General features: G+C 39.4%; 1 protein-coding gene across 1 annotated transcript in view; it reads left to right on the forward strand.

Annotated features, from left to right (window-relative positions):
• The first annotated feature begins 401 nt into the window (after nucleotides 1-401).
• Nucleotides 402-21,901, forward strand: part of pclob (piccolo presynaptic cytomatrix protein b) — an 81,123-nt gene continuing 59,623 nt past the window's right edge. Inside the window, 13 exon segments of the mRNA XM_048168010.1 lie at nucleotides 402-620; nucleotides 2,354-3,191; nucleotides 5,498-6,367; nucleotides 10,850-11,695; nucleotides 11,785-12,609; nucleotides 12,702-13,580; nucleotides 13,799-14,692; nucleotides 15,260-16,684; nucleotides 17,105-17,905; nucleotides 18,056-18,886; nucleotides 19,083-19,829; nucleotides 19,949-20,770; nucleotides 20,892-21,767. Of these exon segments, the coding sequence (XP_048023967.1) occupies nucleotides 2,472-3,191; nucleotides 5,498-6,367; nucleotides 10,850-11,695; nucleotides 11,785-12,609; nucleotides 12,702-13,580; nucleotides 13,799-14,692; nucleotides 15,260-16,684; nucleotides 17,105-17,905; nucleotides 18,056-18,886; nucleotides 19,083-19,829; nucleotides 19,949-20,770; nucleotides 20,892-21,767 (10,536 nt within the window). The 5' untranslated portion in view covers nucleotides 402-620; nucleotides 2,354-2,471.

Below are 21,901 nucleotides of genomic sequence, written 5' to 3' on the forward strand. Positions count from 1 at the left end.
ATGAATAATTGCCAAAATATGTTTGTTGCCTAGATTGTACTTTGACAGTGTGTGGTGGAGAGAATATTACAGATGTGTATGTGTGTGTGTGTGTGTGTGTGTTTTAATCCATTAGGAGTATCCAGTTTTTTTCCAGTAACTTTACATTTCAGATTTCATTTCTTGTCAGATAGAATATTAAGTAGGAGACAATAATATTAATCATTAATATCATCATAATATTAAAAAGTAGGCCTATTCAAATTTTTAGTATATAGAATTTTAATAAAACCGCTTTTAATAAAAAAAAATCTTATTTATATTAATGCACTGTCAACATTCTTATCTATACAAACGATATCAAACCCCTTACTGATGCCCGAACAAACGGAAGCCGATTATTAGCGGAGAGTTTGTCAAAGACGAATGATTATGTCGCTTTAAATTCACTTTTCGCGAGGTGATGTATGCTGATCACCTGTCATGTGCGGCGCATGCGCAGAGGGGGTGATTGTGAAAGCGGGTATGCCCTCAGATCCTCGTAACCTCCATCCTAGACGCTGAGCAGCCGAGCACCAAACAGCACTAGAGACTAGAGAGACAGAAATGGGAGAATAAATAGGGATGCTCGCACACTGCAGGTAGGATACTGTTTTTTACGACTTCAGCTGGCCGTTCAGATGAAAATAATCGTGTTTTTCCATGTGGCAGTGGCAGTTTTGATGAAAGATACGGTGTGTGGTAGTAGAGTAGTACTTCTAGTCTGGAAACGCGTGTAGATGCTCTTAAACAGCATGCAAGAAAGCTGTTTTACTGATGAGGCTGTGAAATTCTCCCATCCTTGATCAAATCCTTGCAGGGTTTGATCAAGGACGAATGCATCATGATCAGGACAGCGAGGGAACCTCCATTTCTCACCGTTTGCTCTTTTATTTTCCGTTTGAATGTATGTTATGTGGCGAGATCAGTGTGATTACTGCAGATCGTGACTGTCTGAGATTGACCATCTACAACCTCATATGGAATAACCAACCTATACTATTTCAGTGCTTTTTGGTCTATGGATGCCAAAAAATGACTTGTTTTTTTTTTTTTTTTTTGTAACTAAAACATCCAATCCTTTAAATAATGAAACATTAAGTTTCACATAATTTTTCCACATCATTTCTTTCACATAATATCGCAAAACACCCATTTGTGTTTTACAACCCGGATATGCCGACGGAGGATTTCTGTAGACGGGCTATAGATGTTGGGTTTTGAAGGAGCCGATTTTTCTTTTTTTCTTTTTACAGAAATCTATCAATGGTCTATATTTTTTGTAGGCTGTTTGAAGAGCACAATGTGACTATTTAACGTTGATATCAGGCTATCGACAATGTGGTTGACTGCGCGCGCTCTACTAAAAAAAAAACAATCGTGCTTTTGCGAAAAAATGCACACAGAAAAACCACTTACTCTTTAAAGTTTCTTATCATGAATGTGTCCGCATAGAGTTACTGCCGTGACTGGTATGCCGTGTTGTATTTCACGCTAAAAGGCAGAGAAACGTGATGCATGAGCTGAGCGTAGAACGCTGTCCAAGGTGCTGAAGGGAAACGTCCAAACACTCAGTCAGTTAAAGGGGGAATGCAGTCATGCTTTACACGAAAAATCGGTGTTTCATTGCTGTTATATATTCATGCTACATTTTTAAGCAGTATTACACATGTGGATGAACAACACGTGTAGTAAAATTGTCATTGCCAAAAAAATGTTTTACATTTTTTTTTTTTTTATCAAATTATTCAGCCTATAATTATGTTTATGCTGTGGCCATATGTTATGTTACAGATAATTAATGTCATTCCGAAGACCAAAGATCATGGAATCTGCATGTATAATAATTATGGAAAAATTATCTTGTGAAAATTATCTTATGAATTATGAAAAAATTGGTAAAATACTTTTCTATGAAGTAAAAGGTGAATGCATTATGATCATGACAGTAATGGAACTTCTGTCCCTCACTATTTGCTTTGTTATTTACCAGTTAGACCATATACATCTACAACCTCTACATGTCATCAACTGAATATGTATTACAAAGTTCATAACTGTTTTTGTTAGTTTGTTTTATCTTATTTACTGATGAGGTTTTTACTTGCTTTGAAGATGACTTAGCTAAACCATGCCTGAAATAGCAACACTTCTAAAACAGAGTTCTCTTCTCATTACTCCATAGGCAGAACAAAATATTTCTGAGATATTTGTCATTGTTATGAAGTCCTTTTGTTTATGGAGTCTGTGTGTGTGCATTAAAGATATGTATGCATTTATGACAACAATAATGTGTGACTTCTGTCTTTTCATTGTCCACTTTCTATTTCCTTAGGGACACTGGAGGTAGATGTGAGGGATAATTGCACCTGGTGAGAGAAACCCTCCACTGGGTCCCTCCATCCCAGCCCTCCCTTACACCAGTCTTCAGAACCACATTCCCCACAGCCAACATGTTCTCCTCCAACTTTCTGAGTGGGGGGAATCCTCTAAGTGCGATGTCCTCTGCTGTGAACAAGTTCAGTCTTTTTGGGGATGAGGCAAATGAGGAAAAGCAACAACAGAAGCCTCCAGGACCTTCAAAGCAGAAGGATCCTCAACAGCAGGGGAACGGCCAACCAGCCTCACAGGGGCCTCAGAGGCAAAGTGGACAACAGCCACAGGGTGTGGGAAGGGGAGGCCAAGGAGCTGGACGGGGTGGATCTCAACCACAAGGAGCTGGACGGGGTGGATCTCAACCACAAGGAGCTGGACGAGGTGCATCTCAACCACAAGGAGTTGGACGGGGTGCATCTCAACCACAAGGAGCTGGACGGGGAGGTCCTGTACAGCAGGGAGCTGGTAGAGGAGGTCTCCCGCAGCAGGGAGTGGGCAGGGGAGGATTGCCACAAGGAGCAGGTGGGGGTGGATCACCTAAGCAGGGTGTTGGGAAGGGTGGACCTCAACAACAAGGCCCAAGAGGACCTGGGTCTCACCCAGCAGGTGCAGCTGGGTCAAGGCCTCCTTCAACAGAGCCTCAGGTGAAAGATGGAGCTGCGGTGAAATCCCTCTGTCCAGTCTGTAAAAATACAGAACTCAATTTTAAGTCCAAGGATTCGCCCAATCATAACACCTGCACGCAATGTAAATCAGTGGTCTGCAACATGTGTGGGTTCAGTCCTCCAGATGCAACTGTGAGTACAAATACCTAACTCATTTAGTTTTGCATTAGCATGGTACATAAAGCAGTGGTGTTCAGTATGCATGACTCATTTTAAGTCTTTTTGTTTGCATTGTTTTGGATTAAAATAGGAAAAGAATCAAGATCATTTATATAAAAGTATTATTTTATATAATCTCAATTTTTTATGTAATAGACCACACTAGATTTACCCATCAGTTTGTACTATCAGGCAATGGTCACCATTGGTCACATGTGAAGAAAACTCTGAAGTTTTATTGGACTATGATGGTTTTAATTCCTTGAAGTCTTTATTTAGGTGCTGACACTTATTATAATACCTTTTTAACAAAGTCAAACTACATTCAGTTTTGATCAAAGATAGATTTTAAAATCTTATCCTGTATAGGTTTTTATCACTTTTATTGTATTTTTTATTGTAGTTTTCACCATGAAAATAGCTACGGGAGCTGGGATGGTGTTAAAAAATAAATAAATAAATAAAAAAAAAACTGCACGATATAACGTTTTAGTATCAATATCGCGATGTGCGCATCCGCGATAGTCACATCGCAGGATGTGTGACGTCAAGCATAGGGATCGTAGTTGATCCGTGATCCGTATGGGTCAGCTGCCCCCTGATTTGGAACGCATTTGATTCCAAAGTTTATCCATCATAGAGTGAAAGTTTATCATTTGCATGTGCTTTTAAGTCCTGTCAGTTTAAACATCAAGTGCAAGAAGACTGGCGAGCCACGCAGAATTCAGTTCTACAGTATATCTCTTATTTTTGAGCTTGAACGCACAAGTGCCCAGTCAAAATGCCCGTCTATGCGAGTATTCTCGTAAACACAGTCAATTATGTGTTTTAAACAATTGAGAAAGAAAACGGATGCGTATCATTATATTGGATCCGTGCATTCCTCTTAAAGTGACAGCAGCCTAATATACCCCAGCTGTTTGTCTCGCCAATGCTAATCAAGCAACAAAAGAAAAAGAGAAAATCACTTTTGTAGCTTTAACAAAGATAAATTGTATTAAAGGATTAGTTCACTTTAAAATAAAAATTAGCCCAAGCTGTACTCACCCTAGGTGTATATGACTTTCTTCTTTCAGATGAACACAATCGGAGTTATATTAATAAATATATTTTTTTTTATTAATAAATATCCTGACGCATCCAGGCTTTATAATGGCAGTGAATGGGACCAACGAGTATGAAGCTCAAGAAAGTGCATCTATCCATTTTAAACATACTCCACACAGCTCCGGGGGGTTAATAAAGGTCTTCTGAAGCGAAATGATGTGTTTGTGTAAGAAAAATATTCATATTTAACAAGTTATAAAGTAAAATATCTAGCATTCACCAGACCGCCTTTCGTATTCAACGTGTAACTCCTCTTGCAGTTCAAAACTCTTACGCTTCAACCTACGCCTTCTGTATTCAACTTTATAACTTAAACATGGATATTTTTCTTACACAAACGCATTGCTTCACTTCAAAAGGCCTTTATTAACCCCCCAGAGCTGTGTGGAGTACATTTTTGATGGATGGATGGATGCACTTTCTTCAGCTTCATATTTGTTGCGTCAGGATATTTAATAATATAAATCTGATTGTGTTCATCAGAAAGAAGAAAGTCATATACACCTAGGATGGCTTGAGGGTGAGTAAAGCTTGAGGTAATTTAATTTTAAAGTGAACTAATCCTTTAATTAATTCATTAATTAATTATATTTAATTTAAACAGTGATTATTACATTATTACATTTGATTATTCAATGTCTGTAACTAAATACAGTTAGATTTACCTGAAAAACATAAGGCACTGTTTATTTCATTTGTATCTTATTCTATTGATTTATTGTATTTATCTATTCTTTTTAATGTGTTTATTATTTTCTATGCAGAATCCCTACCCTACAAAATCACCCCAATCATCCTAGAATGATTAATTCTTTATAAATAGAGCTATTCAAATCATCTGGTGAAATTGTTTTCATATCGCAATATATATTGCAGAGATACAAAATATCACAATGTCAGTTTTTTTTCCCAATATCATGCAGCCCTAGTAGTAAATGTAGTGTTTCGCCAGTTCAACCATGAATAAGTAAATGCTAATTCCTCAGAAGACTTTTTTTTCTTTCTTTCTTTTTTTTTTTTTTTTACTTTTTTACTGTTTTTTACATTTTACTGTATACATGGTCTTTCTGTTTGTAACACTGCAGAACAACTGCTTCTATGTTGATTAAAATTTTTGTTAAGTTAAAAACCAGCAATTGTATAACAAAAATTTGTATCCTCATTGTACGCAGGCTAAGGAGTGGCTTTGCCTGAATTGCCAGATGCAGAGAGCTCTGGGAGGGGCAGAAAGTAGTGAACCTCCTACACTAAAAGCCCAGCCACAGTCCAAGGTCTCCGTACCATCACAGAACCCCGCAAAGAAAGACACGCCTCATAGTAAGCAGATGCCTCCATCTGCCACCCAGCCAACCAAACCAACAGAGGGTCAGAAACCGTTAAGCCAGTCTAGCACAAGTGCAGCTCATCCATCGCAGCAAACGTCCCAACAAAAACTTCTTCCACAGCAAACAACAAAAGGTGCTCCTCCTGCCAAAAGTGAGCCACCATCAAAGACTGAGCCCCCTAAAAAAGAAGAAGAGTCCAGTTTTTTTGGTTTCGGTTTTGGTGGCGCTCGATCCCGCTCTCCCTCTCCACAGCCTGGTGCCTCTTCTGTTTCTGGGAAGGTTCTAGGCTTCGGTTCTTCGTTCCTTAGCTCAGCATCCAATTTGATTTCAGCTGTCCAGGATGAGCCCTCGACAACCCCACCAACCTCTCGAAAGGGTTCTGTCATTTCCCAAACTTCTGCCAAGACCACCACACCCCCTTCTACCAGAAAAGGTTCAGAGGCCTCTAAGGGCTCCCCCAATCTTCATAAAACACTGGAAGACAAAATGCAACAGCAACAAAATAAACCCCAAGACACTCAAAAACCAACGACAACGAAGGAATCCTCATCTGCTCAGGCTACTAAAATAGATCAAAGCCCAAAACTTCTTCCCAAAGCCTGTCCACTCTGCAAGGCAGGCCTGAGAAGAGATCCTCCCAACTATAGTACCTGCACTGAATGCAAGGCCACTGTGTGCAATCAGTGTGGATTTAATCCTGTGCCTCATCAAACGGAGGTAAGAAACAGATGAATGTATTTTCTTCTTGTAGGTTCACATTATGTTTTGTGCAATGAACTGTGGGCAGAAAATGTCAAGAGCAATTTCAGAGGACATGTTCTTGGTGATTCCACTGATTCTGTTGTAAAAGATGGATGTATTTTCTAGTCTCTTTGGTTTGTGTGGAGGCAGTCTTGTGGAAGGCAGACCGAAAATGGCTGTGAGAGAGACAAAATGTGCCTTGATTCTCAATTACCTCAGACTACTCCCCGCCTAAACTTACAAAAATGAAGTGCTTGCACTCTCAAGGCAGAAACAAAAACATCAACATGCATATTCACATTGTTTCTTTTTTTTTTAAGTTATGCATTAGAGTGATTCACAGATCCATTAAGGCTTTGGGTGATAAGTAGATATTATGAATGAATAGACATTCTGTGCTTTGTGACTCATGTTATGACGTTTATTGATCCATCTGGGTCAAACATTGCAGTTAGTGGTTAGTCTATTTTACATGTGAACGTTCCACCCAGTTTATTGCTTTCAGCCACTTTCCAGACCCAGCATAGCTATCAAGATAGTCAAGACTGCTTGGGGAGAGAGGTTTATGATGATCTCATGGGATTTATTGTTGTCTGTTTTGATCCAAGAAGATATATAATTCTCATTTCACAGCAGAAGTCAGTAGATCTACTGTTTCATTTTGTCTTTTTATTTTGAAGTTCTAGTTAATTCATGTATTTTATTCAGAAGACTTCTTGCCAATGTTTCTGGTTTCCCTTTTCATGCCCCCCACCTTTTTTAGTTAGTGTTAAAATATATATGGTCCTAGTTTTTTTCATTGCCATTTCAAGAAAACCACTCATTAAAGGGTTAGTTCACACAAAAATTCTGTCATTAATTACTCACCCTCATGTTGTTCCACACCCATAATACCTTCATTCATCTTCGGAACACAAATTAAGATATTTTTGATAAAATCTGATGGCTCAGTGAGGCCTCCATTGCCAGCAAGATAATTAACACTTTCAAATGCCCAGAAAGCTACTAAAGACATATTTAAAACAGTTCATGTGACTACAGTGGTTCAACCTTAATGTTATGAAGTGACGAGAATACTTTTTGTGAAAAAACAATATAATGACTTTATTCAACAATATCTAGTGATGGGAATTTCAAAAGTGCCAAAGTCACATGATTTCAGTAAACGAGGCTTCGTTACGTCATAGGTGTTTCGAAATTTCAATGGTTCACCACTGGGGGGCGTGACTTTGGCAATTTGATACACGACAGTGGAAATGTTTGTAATACATTTTACAAATCACGGACTAACTTTTGCATCTTTGGCCATCAGGTTTCATAATAAGGGAATAGTATAGTCAAGGCCAAGGATGTGTCATGTGCTTAGTCTTAGCAGTGAATCTGCTGTAATAATGAATGCCCCCTACAGAGCCCTTACCACCTCTGTTGTCATCATCTGGAAGCTCCGAGCATACCAAGCTGGCCCGTAAATGGGCATTTCATCTTTTAAGATGTGTTGAGCACAAAAGACTATTGAATCTGTAATTAAACATTCAGATTTACGTGCAGCCTGGCAAGGAGACTCCAAGGCTATTGGGTCACATGGACCTGCTGTGTGATGAAAAAACACCAGGCAGAGGATCAGTGGGTAGTCCCCAGTGATAGCATCTAAGACTTTTCCAAGAGAGTTCAAAAACCAAGAGATAAGGTGTAGATTACAGTGGCATCTGCTACTCGATTGTGCTCCGTGTCGAGCACAGGTTGTTGAAATGAGATAATAGTGAAAAATATCTCTCCAATATGAAGGTCACATTCATTCATGGCCACAACTGTTTTATCTTCAAACATACAAACCTGGGAATTGCCTTAAGTCTAGAGAATTAACAAATGCAACACATCTGTGTATATTTTTATCCAATGCTAAAATTATCCAAATGATTCAGTTTCCTTATGCCTAAGAAAAAAAGAGTGCTGCTGGCTTTCTCCAGAGATTAAATGTAGGCTTCTGAGCTGTGCGCTTGAAGTGTGCATGCAGCACAAATATTGCGATACAGAGTGGAATTCATTTAACCCTGAGAGATCCATTGTGTAAAAAAAAATGTCTAAAACAGTTAATTAATACACAATTTAACATCAGCTCACACTCTGAGAATGTTTAGGGACATTTACAGTTGTATTTTCCCAACATCACACAACACTGTCACTGTCTACTGGCACCAATGCAAATTTTTAAATCTTTCTGTAATATTTTACTTTTAATATTTTTGTGTGCGCGCAGTATATGTACATACAGTTGAAAGAAAAAGTATGTGAACCACTTGCAGAATCTGTGAAAATGTGAATAATTTTAACAAAATAAGAGAGATCATCCAAAATGCATGATATTTTTTATTTAGTACTCTCTTGAGTAGGATATATAAAAGATGTTTACATATAATCCACAAGACAAAAAATAGCTGAATTCATTAAAATAACCCCATTCATAAGTATGTGAATCACTGATTCTTAATACTGTGTGTGGTTACCTGGATGATCGACGACTGTTTGTTTGTTTTGTGATGGTTCTTCATGAGTCTCTTGTTTGTTCTGAACAGTTAAACTGAGCTCTGTTCTTCAGAAAAATCCTCCATGTCCTGCAGATTCTTAAGTTTTCCACCATCTTTTGCATATTTGAACCCTTTCCAGCAGTGACTGAATGATTTTGAGATCCGTCTTTTCACACTGAGGACAATTGAGGGACTCAAACACAACTATTAAAAAAGGTTCAAACATTCACTGATGCTCTAGAAGAAAACGCGATGCATGGGGGGTGAAAACTTTTGAACAGGATTAAGATGTCCAAATTTTTCTTATTTTGTTTAAATATACATTTTTTTTCATTTAGTACTGCTCTTCAGAAGCAACAGAAGATACTTTCATGTTTCCCGGAAGACAAATGAAATACAATTTACCTTGATCTTCAAATTCCAAATGTTTTTACCCCCGTCTATTAATGCATCATGTCTCCTTCTGGAGCATCAGTGAATGTTTGAACCTTTTTTAATAGTGTTTGAGTCCCTCAGTTGTCCTCAGTGTGAAAAGACGGATCTCAAAATCATTCAGTCACTGCTGGAAAGGGTTCAAATATGCAAAAGATGGTGGAAAACTGAAGAATCTGCAGGACCTGGAGAATTTTTCTGAAGAACAGAGTTCAGTTTAACTGTTCAGAACAAACAAGGGACTCATGAAGAACCATCACAAAACAAACAAACAGTCGTAGATCATCCAGGTAACCACACACAGTATTAAGAATCAGTGATTCACATACTTATGGGGTTATTTTAATAAATCTAGCTATTTTTTTGTTTTGTGGATTATATGTAAACATCTTTTATGTAAAATATCTTACTCAGGAGAGTACTAAATAAAAAATAACATGGATTTTGTATTATCTCCTTTATTTTGTTAAAATTATTCACATTTTCACAGATTCTGCAAGTGGTTCACATGCTTTTTCTTGCAACTGTATATAAGCTTATGTAAATTAGAATTTTCTGAATGTTGGACAAATGCAATAGTGGGTCTTAGTAATCAGTGTTGTTTGTTTGTTTGTTTATTTATTTATTGTAATTTATAAAACAAAAGAGCCCATTCACTAAATATTTCAAATGATTTTCATTGTAGCCTAATGGAACTTTGGGGATCTTCAGAGGACTGCTCTGAAATGAAAATATTTGTTGCAGCATTTTAGTTTACTGGAAATACCCTTTTAAGTCAGAGCAACTGCACTGTAGACTTCTAAACCATGCATTTTCAGAATAATAAAACATTTACGAGTGTCTTAAGGCTGGTTTGAGATGAACATACTGAGGTTTTACATTGCAGCTTACTAGGAATATGTTTATAAAAGTAGTCATGTTGGCCTCTAGCAGAATATGCATTTTCAGTATACTTTACAGTTGTCTGTGATGTGTCGGAATATCAAAGTCATGAAACTATGGGGAGCGTAAGAGTTATAAGGGCTGCTCTGACATGAACATATTCAAATTTCATCTTGCTAAGAAGGATTCTCAAGAAGTCAAATAATAATTTTTTCTAAAAGTCACCAAAACAAAATATGCAAAAATGTCATGATTTTGATCTGTTCCTAATATTCAGATTTTAATATTAATAATCAAGTTCAAAATTGGTCTGCATTCAAAAATGTCTATTAAAAGAAGATATTTTATTGGAATTAAGGTAATTGGTGCAGATCAATTTTCTCTTTTTTTTATTATAAAATGAACTTAAAGATCAAAAAAAGAGATAGAATATATCACCAAAGCTTGAGTCTCTGAAGGTTTTCTAAATATTTTTTAAATAAAGTAGTAATGTTATGATATCTGCTTGTGGTCAACTTACAGCATTCCTGCAAAAGTATATATATTTCTCATTTGTTATTAATGTTGAAAAATAAACAATGTGAAGAAATTACTCATAATAGTTGTGATGTTTTTGCAGGCAAAAGAGTGGCTTTGCTTAAACTGCCAGACACAGAGAGCGCTGAAAGGAATAGAGCCTCCAGGACAACCCACTGTAAAGTTCCAAACACAGCCCAGCAAATCTCAAATGGATTCTACACTTGGTCCTTTAGAGAAACAGCCCACAGCTCTGCCAATAAAGGCTAATCATGCCAACCAACCTGCTGCTCAGAAAAAAGAGATGTATGAACAACAGACTAGTGCAGCAGGAGCAAAGCAAGCTCCCTCCCCTAAGCCTTTACAGAAGCCGACAGCAACAAATGCCCCCTCTTCTCCTGTGTCTAAAGCAGCACCAAAGGCTGAGACTGAGCAAGAACAGTCAGGATTTTTCAGCTTAGGCTTTGGTGGAGCACGGTCACGATCACCATCCCCTCAGCCCCCTGTTTCCGCCATGTCTGGTAAGGTCCTAGGATTTGGGTCCTCCTTCCTGAGCTCAGCATCTAATCTTATTTCATCAGCGGTCCAAGATGACCCTTCTGCGACACCACCAACTAATCCCCAAGCATCTTCAGTCTCTCAAACTTCAACATCACAAGGGGTTGCAATATCAGTGTCTACAGGAAAGGCTAATCAATCAGATAGTCAGAAAGAAGAGAAAAAGTCAGATCCAACTGTTGACCAAAAGAACAAAGCATCAATATCTAAAAAATCTGAACCTTCTTTACAGATGCCAAAAGCAGTCCAAGGCCCACAACCCCCACCCAAATTCTGCCCACTCTGTAAGGTAGAAATCAAAAAGGACCTTCTCAACTACAGCACCTGCACTGAGTGCAAAAACACTGTGTGTAATCTTTGTGGATTCAACCCAACACCCCATCAAACAGAGGTAACATTATGTTGGCTTTTAATACTTTTGAAAAGTTTTTTAATGATGTATGTGTACATGAGTTAACCAATTTGTCTTATTTTTTTCAGTCAAAAGAGTGGCTTTGTCTAAACTGTCAGACGCAAAGAGCTCTCAGAGGAATGGAGCCACCAGGACCTCCAAAGTTGGAGACCGCAGAGCATCCCAACAAAAGCCCTGTTACTCAACCACTGGCTTCACCCTCAATCCAAAAGAAAGGTGCTTCTGAACTGGACAAGTTAAGCAAGAAAATTGACCCTCCTCAGAAATTACAGGACCAACAAAGCAAGGCTCTGAATGGTACTCTGCCAATCCAAAAAGCCCAGCAGCAAGAAAAAGAAGCCAAATCTGAAGTACCTGCCAAAACAGCCAAGGAAGAATCTGGATTTTTTGGTTTTGGTGGTGTTAGGTCAAGGTCTCCATCTCCTCAGCCTGCTATGTCTGCTGTTTCTGGGAAGGTTCTTGGCTTTGGCTCTTCCTTTCTCAGCTCAGCATCTAATTTAATATCTTCAGCTGTGCAAGATGAGACATCTACAACACCACCAACCTCCCGCAAAGCTTCAACAGTTTCCCAGAGCTCAACACCACCCACGTCTCGGAAGAGCCCTGCTGTTCCACAGACCACAAACACAGGGGACATAAAACAACCTACTGCACAAAAACAAGACACAAAGATATCTGAGTCACCTCATCTAGACAGTAGATCTTCTGTGAAAGTAAAACCAGACCAATCATTGTCTGCGAAGGTTGACAAAACTCCCTTGCCTATTCCCAAAATCTGTCCACTTTGCAAGGCAGGTATTACCAGTGATCCTCCTAACTTCAGCACCTGCACTGATTGCAAAAACATTGTGTGTAATCGTTGTGGATTTAATCCCATGCCTCTTCAAAAGGAGGTAAGATAAATTGTTTCTTTTACTCTTTTGGTCATATTTGTTTTATTGAAGAACAGTATTGTTAATTTGTGGTTGTGCTTTTGGTCATGCAGGTGAATGAATGGCTTTGTTTGAGTTGTCATATGAAGAGAACACCTGAACCTTCAACTCTAAATCCCCAGATACAGGCTAATACTTACTTGCAACAAAACAAAACAGCTCCACATCAGTCTCCTCCAGTAGACAGAAGAACTGAGGACCAGTCAAAAACAGCACTTGGAAAACCTACGTCTACAACACAAAATGCACAGAAAGAAACTCTAAAGCCTCAAGAGCCAAAAGATGGCACTTCTTCAGCCAAATCTGAAACTACAACAAAATCAGATTCCTCTAAAGAAGATACAGGTTTCTTTGGCTTTGGTTTTGGTGGTGCTCGATCTCGATCACCTTCTCCTCAACCTGTTGTCTCTGAGAAGGTTCTAGGATTTGGTTCCTCTTTCCTCAGCTCAGCATCAAATCTTATATCTTCAGTAGTTCAGGATGAATCCTCCACAACACCACCAACACCTCGTAAAGGTTCAACAGTTTCCCAGACCTCTGTGAAGTCTGCGACACCGCCCGCCTCTCGTAAAGGTTCATCAGTTTCACAGACGTCTCTCAAAACCACATCTGCTGTTGCAGCAGCAGCTACATCTCGCAAAGGATCTACAGCATCCCAGGACTCAACAAAAATGCAGGCTGGGGAAAGTAAACCACTTTCTCAAAAGCAAATGGAAGATAAGAAGTCCCTGCAACCTCAAGCTTTCAAAGCACCATCTGCACCTCCATCAAAGCCACAAACAGCTGATAAGTCCTCTCAGCCTCATCCTAAAGAATGCCCACTTTGCAAAGTGGAGCTCAAGAAAGATCCTCCTAATTTCAATACCTGCACTGAATGCAAGAGCATTGTATGTACACTTTGTGGGTTTAATCCCATGCCTCATCAAACTGAGGTAAGATTATTCAGAATTTGCAAAATGGGCTGTGGGCGCTATTGTATTTACCTTTAATAGAAAATGCCTTTGACAATATTATAATTCCCCAGCTAGTTCACCAATACTGATATGTAATTTTTTGTATTATCAAATCTGTATTTATTAACCTTAGTTTGAGAGAAACCTTTGAAAAATCATTTTGTTCTGGTTTCTCAACCTCTCTCATTTGTTGGCAGGCAAAAGAGTGGCTTTGCTTGACCTGTCAAGTGCAGCGGGCATCAATACCTTCCAGTGCAGATCAAGATCAAGCTAAGAAAGTAGTCCCAGTGCCAAAGAAGGAGCAGCAAGATGTTCCAGAATCCAAGCAGAAGAAACAAAATGCAGAGGAAGCCACTAATACTGGTCAGAAAACAGCTGTAGTTGGGGGAAAGGAGCCCACTGATGTTTCACTACAACAGCTCAATCAACCTAAGAACTCACAGCAGATGAAATTGGACAAGCCTCAAGAAAAACAAACCAAACTACCACCAAAGGCTCAACCTCATCAAGAGGAGTCTGGATTTTTTGGTTTTGGCTTTGGTGGGGCCCGATCCAGGTCTCCTTCTCCTCAGCCTGCTGTTACTGCTGTGCCTGGGAAGGTTTTAGGCTTTGGTTCATCCTTCCTTAGCACAGCCTCTAATCTGATATCATCAGCTGTTCAAGATGAACCTTCCACAACTCCACCAACCTCCCGCAAAGGTTCATCAGTTTCAGAAACCACACCTCCTCCCTCTGCCCGTAAAGGCTCTGCAGTGTCTCTGTCATCGTCCAACAGCAACGCATCGCCTAGCTTACAAAAAGGTTCTGAGACCACACAAGGTTCTCCGAAAGCTCAACGTAGTAAAGATACTAAACATTCAATCGGACAGAAACAAGAAGAGCAGACAACATTACTTCAACAGGCTAAGGAGTCATCAAATAAAGTGAAAGAGGATAAATCAGAGACACAAAAGGATTTATCCAAGCCTCTTCCTAAGGTCTGCCCACTCTGCAAGGTGGAGCTCAAGAAAGATCAATACAATAGCTGCACTGAATGCAAAAATATTGTATGTAACTTGTGTGGGTTCAACCCCATACCCCATCAAAATGAGGTAAGAAAATACTACTGTTGTGTTGACATTTTTCTTTTTCTTTTTTTTAATTTTGGTTTGTTAAAGTCAGCAGGATACGGAAATTGCAAACAAGTTGCAAAGAACTTTACCTTATTGTGACATATTTCTGAAACTGCTATCAAACAAGAAAAACATATAGAGGGACATCATCAGTTGTTGATTGGATTGTGAAAAGTGAGCGTTGCATACCAGAATGGAGGCAGATCTGAAATGCTGGGCGGTCTCGCATATGTCAGCAGAGAAAAGAGCGAGTTATGACATTTTGATTAAAGATTACAAAGAATAAATAGTGTCAATTTTGAATTCATGCTGACTTTACTGAATATTTATTTCATCATATTGCAAATTGAAAAGCATATTTGCATATAACAGTTTAATGTTGACAGGAGAGCTTCTTCTTTATTCTAATTGATTTGAGCTGCCTTGGAACATTGCAAGTTAATAGTGTGGTTTAGTCCACTGAACTCTGGGATGCAATTTAGCTTCCTTAATACACAAAATGTAAGTTTGCTAAATTATTAATACATTATTCTTTACAAACTACAGGTGATGTGGCTTTGTTTGGCATGTCAAATGAAGAAAACACCAGAACCTCCCTCTGCGCAGCTTCAATCACATATTCCCACTCCAGATGCTTCACAGAAGAAGCCACATCTTCCAGCAGATACAGTTCAAAAGGATAAGAAACCAGAAGAAGCAGGGAAACAAGACAATAAACAAACTTCAACAGAAACTGAACAATCCACCCAAGAAACAAAAAGAAAGCAACAGCATATTTCAGAAGTTCCAAATTCAGAATCTCAAAAAATAGATCCACAACAAGACAAACCTGGATTTTTTGGGTTTGGTTTTGGTGGAGCTAGATCTCGATCACCTTCTCCTCAGCCTGCTGTCTCTGCTGTCTCAGGGAAGGTTCTAGGATTTGGTTCCTCCTTCTTAAGCTCAGCATCTAATTTAATCTCGACAGCTGTGCAAGATGAATCCTTCACAACACTGTCTAGTTCTCGCAAGGCTTCAACAGCTTCTGAAATCTCTGATAAGACACCACCAACCTCTCGCAAAGGTTCTGCAGTTTCTCAAATCTCCAATAAAGTTAATACCACTCCACCTTCCTCTCGCAAGGGTTCTGCAGTTTCGCAGACATCTGTTAAAATGACTCCTCCAACGTCACGAAAGGTGTCTGAAGCTGCCGTAAACATTGACAATACAGTTGGGACAAAAAATAAAGTTGCAGAGAAAGGTGAAGAAACCACTAAAGGAGCTACACCACAGCAACAAGTACAAGGAAAGACAGAAGATGGAGCTGTGCCTGTGTCCTCTGAAATCCCTGAAGAATCTAGAGGGAGATCTCAGTCTCCTTTACTTCCACCTGCAGCATCTGCTGTCTCTGGGAAGGTTCTAGGATTTGGTTCCTCCTTCTTTAGCTCAGCAAGTAATCTGATCTCATCAGCTCTAGATGCGCCTTCTACAACACCACCCACTTCTCGCAAAGGTTCCATTGCTTCCCAGCTATCTGCTAAGACTACAACACCACCTTCTTCTCGTAAAGGCTCATCAGTTTCACCGACTTCAGACAAGATCACCACTCCACCTTCCTCACGAAAGGGTTCTGAAGTTTCTCTGACATCTCTCAAGACCAACACACCTCCAACTTCTCAAAAAGTATCTGATGCCTCTTCTAAAATACATCCTTCAGATGACAAAAAAGTACACCCTGAAAATATAGAAGAGAAGAAAATGGATGATAAGAAATCTATGGTCAATCAGGCACAGTCAACAACTGTATCAGTTACAAAAGATACAGCTGTACCAGAAACAACAAGTACAGGGTTTACTAAATCACTTCCCAAAGCCTGCCCTCTCTGTAAGGTCGATTTGCAGAAGGAGCCTCCCAATTATGATACCTGTACTGAGTGCAAAAACACTGTGTGTAATCTATGTGGCTTTAACCCCATGCCCCACGAGACAGAGGTAAGCAACCTTTTTACCTTGAAGAACATTAAAAAACACCTTATTCACATTATTATAATTATTTTTTTATTAGTACTGTAGTAATATTTGGGTATTTGACATTATGGGCACCAGCATTTATAACCTCATATTGTTTATATATAAGTATATAATATATACAGTAAAACATTTTGGCACACCACAAAACTTTTAAAGGTTGCTAAAACTTAATATACATTTAATTTACAACACATATCAATATATGCTTAAATGTATATTGTTACTTTATTTTTTTTTATGTAGTAACATATTATAGTTTTATATATTATTAGATTAAAAAATTAAACGTTTTTTTTTTTTAGTACTGTGTGCTAGTCTATATGCTAATGCTTATTCATAAGCCTCATCAGTCTCAAGCTGATTATTGGAATGTCATTTCAGAAAAAGGAGTGGCTATGTCTGAACTGCCAGATGCAAAGAGCGCAAGCTGAATCTCACAAATTACCTCCACCGGCATCACCACTAAAGAAAGTGACAGCAGCTCCTGTTCCTCCACAGAAGAAGCCGGTTGACTCTACAGATGCCACTGAAAAAGAAAAGACTGATCTATCTGCAGGTACAACACCAGGGTCTAAGAAGGCAAGTTCAGTTCCACCAATACAGAAGCCGCCTCAGCAGCAGGACATCAAAAGTCCAGTACAGAAAGCACAGAAGGATGATACTGTATCCACAAAATCTACTACACTAACAAAGAATGCATCCACAAAAGAAGAGAGTGGCTTTTTTGGTTTTGGACGCTCTAGATCACCATCTCCCCAACCTGCTGCTTCCAGTGTTTCTGGAAAGGTCTTTGGGTTTGGTTCTTCCTTCTTGAGTTCAGCTTCTAATCTAATCTCCTCTGCTGCACAAGATGAATCCTCCATAACACCCTTTGCAACTCAGGATGTTTCAGCAGCTTCTCAAACTCCTGTGAAGACTACATTAACACCAGCTGCTTCTCAGAAACATGTAGCTAAATCTGTTGAAGAGAAGCAGAAAGACAAGAAACCAGAGGAGAAAATGACAGAAGTTCAGGGAAAAGCTGTAATAAAAAAGGATGACCACAAATCAGAGCCTCCAAAAACTTGTCCACTTTGTAAGGCAGAAATAGTAAAGAATCCACCAAGTTACAGCATCTGTACTAATTGCAAGAACACTGTGTGTAATCTCTGTGGATTCAACCCAATGCCACACCAAACTGAGGTGAGAAAAAAGTTAACTTTACAGATTTGTATGTATGCATGTCTGTAAAATTAAACAATAGTGGTCTTTATTTCTCATAATATTATGTGGTTTTTATGTGGTTTTATATGGCATTATATTATATTATGTGGTTTTATCATCACCCTACAGGTGAAGGAGTGGCTGTGTTTGAACTGCCAGATGCAGAGAACTCCAGAACATTCAGCTGTGCAACCTGGACCACAGACTACTAAATTACTTCCAACTGCATCACCACAAAAACAAGACATTCCAGGTGTTGTAGCAGAGGATCAGAAAGTTAATGCTTCTGGGAAACAAGAAGACAAACAGAATCTGCCAGATTCAAAACAACCTACATCAGAAGCTCAAATACAGAAAAGTGATGTCTTGCCGCCCAAATCTGATCAACTATCAAAACCTGAACCTCCTAAACAGGATTCTGATTTCTTCAGCTTTGGTTTTGGTGGTTCTCGTTCAAGGTCACCATCTCCTCAGCCCACTGTGTCTGCTGTCTCTGGGAAAGTTCTAGGCTTTGGCTCGTCTTTCTTTAGCTCAGCATCAAATCTGATCTCCTCTGCTGTCCAGGATGAACCATCTAAAACTCCACCAACATCTCGCAAAGGGTCTACAGTTTCCCAGACTTCACAAAAGACCACACCAACACCACCTAGTTCTCGAAAAGGATCAGTAGCTCCGCAGAACACTAAACTAAATCCACCTGCAGTGGGATCAAAGCCAACCTCTACACCATCCAAAGAACAGGAAAAGCCACCAGATACAGCAACCAAAGAACAGGAAAAGCCACCAGATACTCAACCATCCCAACCTCTACAAGCTCAAGTAAAAGAGGAGCCTCCAAAAACCTGCCCACTCTGCAAAGAGAGCCTCAAGAAGGACCCACAGAACTACAGCTCTTGCACTTCTTGCAAGAACATTTTTTGCAATCTCTGTGGATTCAATCCTAATCCACATCAAACTGAAGTAAGTCTGTGTTTTACAGTTATTACATGTAAAGGCTCTCATTTTGGACAAAAAAAAATTGTGTACATATTTTGTAATTTAAACAACAGAGATAAAGGTAAAGATATGGTTAAATAAGATTTTGTATGGTCACAAGTGGTACAAATACAATACATATGTGTCTCTTTTTGAGTGTAATCTTTCTTATGATCTACAGGTAAAGGAGTGGCTGTGTTTGACCTGCCAGATGCAGAGAACAGCAGGATCTCATCCAGGACAGCCACAACCACAGTCTAACAAAGTACTTCCACAAGCATCTCAACAAAAAGAAAAGACTTCAGTCTCACCTTCTCCAGAGAATAAATCAAGTGTGATAGCTCAGGCAGGCAAGAAAAAAGGTGATACTTCTCCTTCTAAGTCTGCTTCACCACCTAAAGGTGAACAGATTAAAGAAGAGTCGAGTTTCTTTGGCTTTGGTTTCGGTGGTGCTCGATCTCGGTCTCCCTCTCCTCAAACTGCAGTCTCTGATAAGGTTTTTGGTTTTGGATCATCCTTCCTCAGCTCAGCATCTAACCTGATCTCTTCGGCTGGTCAGGATGAGTCCTCCTCCAAAACTCCACCAACGTCTCGCAAGGGATCTACAGTTTCCCAGACTTCAAATAAGACTACACCAACACCACCCACTTCTAGAAAAGGATCAGTAGCTCCTCAGGATGCTAAACAAAAACTACCTGAAGGAGAATCAAAGCCATCTGCTATATCAATGCAAGAACGAAAGCCAGTAGAGAAAACCCCAGATCCTGAACTGGCCAAACCTCCACATGCTCCAGAGGAGCTTTCAAAAACATGTCCACTTTGCAAAGAAACTCTTAAGAAGGACCCACAGAACTATAGCTCTTGTAGTTCTTGCAAGAAATTTGTGTGTAATCTCTGTGGATTCAATCCCAATCCACATCAAACCGAGGTACCATATTCAAATATATTTTACAGTTATATGTTATAAGGCTCTATTAAAAATGCAATGTAGATTTTTGACTTAAAGTATGTTTAATGGTTTAATTCACTTTTTTAAATAATCAACAGGTGAAGGAGTGGCTATGTTTGAACTGCCAGGTACAGAGAACTTCAGGACCTTCCCCTGCTCAGCCTCAACCACAATCTAACAAAATACAACCAGCATCTCCAAAAAAGAAAGCAACTCAAGATCCACCTTCTCCAGAAAAACTGCAGAATGTTCCAGCCGAGCAGGACAAGAAACCTCCAGCAGAGACTAAAAAACCTATTATTACTCCTGCACCAAATGCTCAGAAGTCTAAAGATGATGCATCTCCTTCCAAACCTGCTCCGTCATCTAAAGTTGAACAGACTAAGGAAGAGTCTGGTTTCTTCGGCTTTGGTTTTGGAAGTGCTCGATCTCGGTCGCCTTCTCCTCAGTCTGCTGTCTCTGAGAAAGTTCTGGGTTTTGGGTCTTCCTTCCTCAGTTCAGCATCTAATTTGATATCAGCCGTTCAGGATGAGTCGTCCACCAAAACTCCACCAAGTTCTCGTAAGGGATCCACTGTGTCCCAAAGTTCTATTAAGACAACACCAACACCACCAGCTTCTCGAAAAGGTTCAGAAGCTTCACAAACCACACAAAAAGCTAAACTGCCCGAAGAGGCCAAACTTACCGCTGTACAGAAACAGGATGAAAAGAAAACAGTTGAGAATAAACCACAAGATGAGATGTCCAAAGAACCAGTCACTAATGTGAAAATTAACAAACCAGCCCCGGAGCTTCCAAAGTCCTGTCCACTATGTAAAGTGGACTTAAAATGGGACATTCCGAATTATAACACCTGCACTGAATGCAAGAACACTGTGTGCAATCTTTGTGGATTTAATCCCACGCCACATCAAACTGAGGTTAGAGTACTTTTTTTTCTTTGTGAGTTGCACATATATGCATTAATTTCTACTTCAGTGTCATCTAATTCCAAGAGCATCTTTTATTATTTTAATTCTAATTCCAATTATTATCCTACAGGTTAAGGAATGGCTGTGTTTAAACTGCCAGGTGAAGAAAGCACAAGGATCTCTCTCTACCCAACCACAGCCACAGATTAGCAAAGCATCTCCACCAACAATACCGGAAAAAAAGGAGGCTCACATACCTACTCCAATTTCAGTTTCTCCACAAAATAAGACGGATGACATTGGAAAGAAAAGGACATCAATTACTACAGAGAATGACGAGAACAAACCCACACAAGCTACAACACAACCAACTGAAATGCCAAAACTTGATCCTTCTACAAAATCTGCTGTACCACAGAAACCAGAACCTTCTAAAGAGGAAACAAGTTTCTTTAGCTTTGGTTTTGGTAGTGCTCGATCTGGATCCCCTCAGCCCCCTGTGACTGTTGTCCCTGGGAAGGTTCTGGGCTTTGGATCCTCCTTTTTGAACTCTGCATCTAATCTAATCTCCTCAGCCGTTCAAGATGAGTCCTCCACATTGCCACCAACTTCTCAAAAGTCTTTCACATCTTCTGAAACCTCTGCAAAGACCACAACACCACCAACATCTCACAAGGCATCTGTGGTTTCCCAAACTTCAGTAAAGACTACACCAACACCACCCACTTCTTGGAAAGGATCTGTAACTTCTCAAGAAGTTCCACCACTTTTTGACACAAAAGCACCTATAACAGAGACACCAAAGCAGGTGCAACAGGCTACAGCAGTACCTGAAGCTTTGGTAGTAGCAGCTGTAGCTCCTAAAGCAGAGACCAAAGCATGTCCTCTTTGCAAAGTGGATCTTAATGTAGGTTCACAGGACACTCCTAACTACAGTACCTGCACTGAGTGTAAGAACATTGTTTGTAACCTCTGTGGATTCAACCCAACTCCCCATCAAACAGAGGTAAGCAAACACTATATTGGAATGCTATATTGGTAACTGTTGATAATACTTTTAATGCAGCAAATGCATATACTTGCCTATAATACAGTGCAGTTTTGTTTAGTGGTTTCCAAGAAAAATCAATATCATGTCAA

Source organism: Megalobrama amblycephala, linkage group LG19 (genome assembly GCF_018812025.1).
Source record: "Megalobrama amblycephala isolate DHTTF-2021 linkage group LG19, ASM1881202v1, whole genome shotgun sequence".
Taxonomy (NCBI): domain Eukaryota; kingdom Metazoa; phylum Chordata; class Actinopteri; order Cypriniformes; family Xenocyprididae; genus Megalobrama; species Megalobrama amblycephala.